Source organism: Phalaenopsis equestris, unplaced genomic scaffold, assembly GCF_001263595.1.
Source record: "Phalaenopsis equestris unplaced genomic scaffold, ASM126359v1 Scaffold000054, whole genome shotgun sequence".
In the NCBI taxonomy this organism is placed as follows: domain Eukaryota; kingdom Viridiplantae; phylum Streptophyta; class Magnoliopsida; order Asparagales; family Orchidaceae; genus Phalaenopsis; species Phalaenopsis equestris.
In genome coordinates this window covers 3,696,949-3,702,906 of record NW_018164496.1, presented here as the reverse complement: position 1 = coordinate 3,702,906, position 5,958 = coordinate 3,696,949, and the positions used below count along the sequence as shown (strand labels likewise).

Genomic DNA, 5,958 nt, shown 5'->3' with positions numbered 1-5,958 from the left:
TATATATATATATTATCACTCTCTTTAAGGTATAATTTATTACAAAGATCACCAAAGGTAAACTTTTTAGCATCACAAATTATTCTCTTAGATTTTCTACGGACCATTTTATATTTTTCTTACTCTAAGTTGTTACATTTAAATCAATTTTTATAACATAACTTTTTATATTTTATCCTTTCTTACAAATTATTATTCCACCAACATCTATTTTTATTTATAGAAACTTTCTTTTGTTTCTCGAAGCACAACTTTTTTCATTTGTTTAATAGTATTTGTTGTTTTATTCCACATAGAATTTGCTGCATCATGAATAACCCAAATCTTGAAATCTTGAAGTTTACTGTTAAAGATCTTTGTTTATGTCTTTTAGATGTTGTCATCCAATTCTACGATAATGATTTTTATTATTCTTTATTTTACAACTCTTAATCTTAAAATCTAGAACAAATAATTGCTATTGAGTACTTAAATCTTCACTTAGAATGACCTTACAATTTTTACATTTTCAACGATGTCTTCTTTTCATAAGAAATTAATCAATTTGAGTTTTATTAGATCCATTCTTATAAATAATAATATGCTAATCTTTTTTCTTGAATAAAATATTAACAATAACAAAATCACACACTATAGAAAATCTAATATGTCTCTACATTCTTCATTAATCACTCCAAAACCGTAGTCACCATGAATATTTCTAAAATCTTCTACCACTTTATCAACATGTCCATTTAAATCTCCAGATATCATTTATATTCAGTCTTTTAGACAAAACCATAGTCACCATGAATATTTCTAAAATCTTTTACCACTTTATCAGCATGTCCATTTAAATCTCTAGATATCATTTATATTCAGTCTTTTAAGTCATTCCAGAATTTATCTTTAGAACCTATATTTAAACCTACTTGAGGAGCAAAAACACTTTTGATATTAAAAATCTTATTATCAACAATAATCTTAAGAGCAATAATTCTATCTTCAATTCTATTAATCTTTACATTATCTTTTAAACTCTTATCTATAAACACATAGACACCATTTCTAATGCGACTTTTATATGAATACCAAAATTTAAAACCTAAATTATCAATCTCCAACCCATTTAATTTCTTAAATACATAAGATATTTATTTCTATGAATCGTAATATCAACTAATTCCATTAATTTACATATGATTCCAAAATTATATCTTAATATTAATTTTATAAACTAACTTCTTTACTTGCATCCAACCGTAATGTCAAAATCATTATTTAACACTACAGTCAGGCGCCGATTTCACAGCCCTTGCACACTCTTCAACTTTCTGGTCATATAACGTGTCGCTTCTTAAGGACACCCTAACATTTGAACAATAATCAAAATGATTCATGTCATGATTATTCAACAAATTTTATGTTGGCTGTCGATATTTAAAATTAATTTCCCAAACACATTATTATGTTCCCCCAAAAGCAAATATTTTAATAACAAAAACATGAAAAACAGTAAAAAAAAAAAATTATCATTCAGATGAACATTAATTGCAATGGCTGACCCAGCTAAAAAAACTAAAATAATAATCCTAAATAATAAATAAATAAATAAATAACAAAAATAAATGAAAGTTAATGAACCCCAAGCGTCCAACAACAATACTGCAGCGCTGAACGGCAACACTAATTGAGACAACATACAACAGCTGAATTGGCAGAGGCATGCTGTGCTACTTTAAGTGCACCAATCAATCCATATATATATATATAATAAATGAAAAAAGAGGCATTTACAAACATACCGCACAATTCTTTTGCATTTACACATCTACCAACTAGACATTCATATTTACATGCAAAACTCTCGAATATTTAACACCGCATGAAAAATAACACCATCGCTATCATTTTAAAAACGAAGTACACATTTTCACGCATAAATTTATGATACCAAAATGTTATAAATATAAATATCAAACTTTGCGGATTAGATATGTAAATACATAAGAATTGCATGGTATGTATGTAAGTTCCTGAATAAAAGAAAAAATCATTAAGAAACCAGGAAAAGATGCTCAGCATGACCCAAAAGCTCATTCAAAGTTCATCAATTCAGCTTCAGAAAACCAGCACAGATAACTAACTCATATATGACCATTACAGAACTTGAGGACCATCAAATTGCTCCTAAATAATCTCAGCAAAAGCAACAAATACGTAGAAATATCAATCAGATGTTAATCCCTAGAGCTATACAGGTTTCGAGGTTCTTGGTTCCCTCTCATAATAAAGAAGAAATACACACCACCACCTAAAGAGCTAACTTTTCATCAACCAAATGCAGAAGCCCAGCAAAATTGAAGATCAGTGATCCATGGCCTAAGAGTAACCATCTGGTGCATCAGACAGAGAATGGCATGTTAGTTTGCATGAAGTAAAGCAGTAATAAAACATAGCACATGAATAGCAACCACAGTGAGAAAAAGAATATCATTTATAGGATAGATATCGAAGTATATATTAACATAATATATGCATTGCTGATATCGTTTTAGGACTCCTAGAAAATATTTTGGAAATGTGTTTAGATGGGAGGTAGTTGTGAAATGGGATGGGGAAGAGAATATGGGAGTTTAACGGTGGTGTTTGGATGGGGGATGAGCGTTGTTCGGCGAGTGTTCCTCCTGAAAACAGCAAAAGAAGAACCACATAACGGTAAGGTACGGGTAGCGAGAAAGTTCATTGTCTGTTCCTGAGCAAGATATAGACATACACCAATTGCAAAAGAAAGACATACAATACACCATAAGGTAGAAAAACTGATATTAGGATCTCTATAAAATCAAAACAAAATAAAAGCTCTCCAAATTGGAAAATAATAGCATAAATAGTTCCCTCATAACAAATAACCTATTTAGAAAGAACTAAATAACATAGAAATAAAAAGTAAGAAATATGTTGAAATAGATGGAAATCAGTCGGCTTTGCGCCCCCCTGTAGTCCCATAGTGGCAGGACTTATCTGCGACCAGCGGGATTTGCGAATTGTGAAATCCGGCCTGTAGCGTCTCACATCAATGGACCTTGTGATTCATAAAAAAATTAGACATTTAATGAAATCCGGTAGAGTCGAGCTAAGACAAGAGGAACATTTTGCCTAAAAAACATGATGAGGCAGTTTGAAATGAAAGCTGAAGAATGCTTGCATATTACCATTTTGTCAAAACAATTTTTTGCACTAGAGCCTCCATCTCCAGCTCACCAGCTAAAAGTAAACCGGTTATGGACACGATCGGGTGAATCAGGACATAACCCGGACCGCTAAGGATTCAATAATTTATCTCTGAAACAAGTTTGGTCATCTCACAGGTAAAAATTTTGGAAGTCTCATTATACACAAAAAATAACATTCCAAGGCTCTACATTTTTTATGGTGAATATCGCATATAGCTCCCTGAATTTTCTGCAATTATACTTAAACCCTTATTGTTAAATGTTATATTCAATGGTAAAACCCCAATACATTTCATGAAATTACACTTGCCTCCAGTATTATCAGATTTTAATTTACATAGTAACCCCAATTTACTAAGCTAGCACATCAGATTTGAAGAAAACTAAATGTACGTGTAATAATGATTATCCAAAAGGGAAGAGATGAATGTAGCAAACCCGAAAAAGAAGCCTACTGTCACCAATATCGGTACTTGCTACAAATTAAAACCACAATTCTGAAGAAAATACTACTGATGAATCCATCCAAGTCTCAAATATAGATGGCACGCGTGCAGTAACAAGTTTCCAATGATGAAGAATATAAGGGCAATGTAGACAATAGATCATAACTAATTGTGCATGAATTGAGCGCCATTAATGGGGACATATTTTTAAGATTGAAACGACTGAACATATTTCGATCAAAATGTATGAATAGGGCTTAAAGCAAGATGACAAAGCCACAAACAGGAGGCAATATACATCAATAGATACAACTTATTCTTTACTGAACTGCTACTAATCTGATAAATAGTGTTTAAGCATTAAGGACCTTCAAAAGTTGGAAATAACATCATCATCTAAGAGAGCAAGGTGATAAAAAAGAGGGGGATGGATAAAAGTGAAGAACTGAAAAATAGAATAATCCCAATAAGATATCGAATAAATCTGTCGTCAACATAACCTAAACTCTCCGTGAGATCTATTTGGTGCCTGATAACAGTTTTAACTAGCTTGTGTAGTTTTCAAGAGAATTAACAAATGATTTCATTAAAAAAAAATTTAGCTATGTATGAAACTAGAACATAATTGAGTAACGAGACGTGAATAAGAGATCATAGAATTAATGTCCGTAAATTAATGTCCATGTCAAGAAACTTAAACACATTTCTAAAAAATATTAAAAGGATCTTTGCATTAACTAGTTCACACCCGCCAGAGGAATCCACGCACTTGACATCATAAAACAAAACATTTAACAAAATGATAGACGCAGTGTCAAAGAATGTGGCTTTAGGTAAGGTACTTGCCTCTACATAATTAGGCTTGGGAAGAATTGAGTTAAAAGGCATTTACATACATACCACCAAAGTCTTACATATTTATGCATCTAACACCTAAATTTTATTTTTTACATTTATACCACCAAACTCTTTCATATCACATCAAGCCCTCATTTTAACTTCTAAAAAGTGAAATACATCATTCCATGCATAACTAAAGTGGTATGAATGTAAAAAATGAGTTTTAGGTATTAGATATATAAATACATAGGAATTGAGTGGTATGTATGTAAATCTTCCTTGAGATGATTAACAACAACAACTGCAGTTAAATCAACGCTTTCTATTTTACTCATTCTCTATATTACTTTACAAAGAGAAAAAAAAAGGAAAAGAAAACATAAAGCATCAAAAACAATATGGCACTGCAAAAGCATAAAAAACAACAAGGCACTCCAAAAGAATAAAACAAGAAAAAAGAGATTAAAATATAGAAAAAGATCTCTAAAAATCTCTTTTTTCCATAGACTACTAAACATTGGAGCAATTACAAAGAACTCTGTTCAAAATTCTTCCAGATATACAAGATAAAGAGGAACATATCAATAGGACCAGCTCCATTATTACATGGTCATATGCGCTGAACTCAAACAAAGGTAAAAAACGAAGATACAATGCAACAAATTAAAAAACTTGCATTTTCTTGTTGGGAAGATTCCAAGTGAAGCAAAAAGGTAGGTAAAAGAAGACCACTTGAAAGGCATCCTACAACAAAAGAAGTTTCAGCAAAACAAGCTTACGCTAATAGTTTACACCTATTACAGGCACAGTAACTAATTGTCGACAAAGAAGAAAAGGTTCGCCTAAATATTTCAGAACCTTCAACCATGAAAGAACTAGACCGAGAATTGCTTGACTAATTACAAGAAAAAAGGAAATGAAAAGATTCAATCTTTACATATCAATCATAGTTGGCTTCTAAAAATAAAAGAAAGAAAGAGCAGATAAAGATAGCCGCTCACCAGAATCAGAGCGCCTGATGCGCTTAATTTTCTCCATCTGAACCTGAGTATCCACAAACATTTGCATGCGTTGAAACTCCAGCCCCTTAATGAACTCCATTCTCTGCTTCTCCAGCTCGATCATCTGCCGCTGCTTATCACCTTCCACCTTCTCATAAATCTCCGCAAAACGCTCGATCGCACGGGCGAGCTCACGGATACCATCACGATCGCTGCGCTCTCGTCCCTTCTTCCACCCCCTCCCAGACTTCTCCCTGCTCGATCCAGACCTCTCCATGCTAGATCGCGAAGACCTCGATGACGACCTAGAGTCCCCATTAGCCGCTGCGGCCGCAGCAGCTGCTGCAGCCGAGAGGTTTCTCCTGAAAAAAGAATCATCAACCGGGATCGCGGTAGCAGAAGGGCGCTGGCGCTTCTCCTTCGGCAAGGGATCCACGGTGCGGATGGCAGCCGCCG

At 33.2% G+C, this 5,958-nt stretch overlaps 1 protein-coding gene across 1 annotated transcript; it reads right to left on the bottom strand.

The window, feature by feature from the left end:
* Positions 1-2,060: 2,060 nt before the first annotated feature.
* LOC110019335 (trihelix transcription factor ASIL2-like) lies at positions 2,061-5,949 on the bottom strand. The gene is made up of 2 exons (XM_020716966.1): positions 5,503-5,949; positions 2,061-2,375 (listed from the first exon to the last, which is right to left on the bottom strand). Exons 1-2 carry the CDS (start codon positions 5,777-5,779, stop codon positions 2,362-2,364), a joined length of 291 nt encoding a protein of 96 aa, XP_020572625.1. The 5' UTR covers positions 5,780-5,949; the 3' UTR covers positions 2,061-2,361.
* Positions 5,950-5,958: the final 9 nt, after the last annotated feature.

Excerpts from the sequence above, each read along its gene's own strand:
- LOC110019335 (XM_020716966.1), bottom strand. The coding sequence starts at position 5,779 with ATGGAGAGGTCTGGATCGAGCAGGGAGAAGTCTGGGAGGGGGTGGAAG.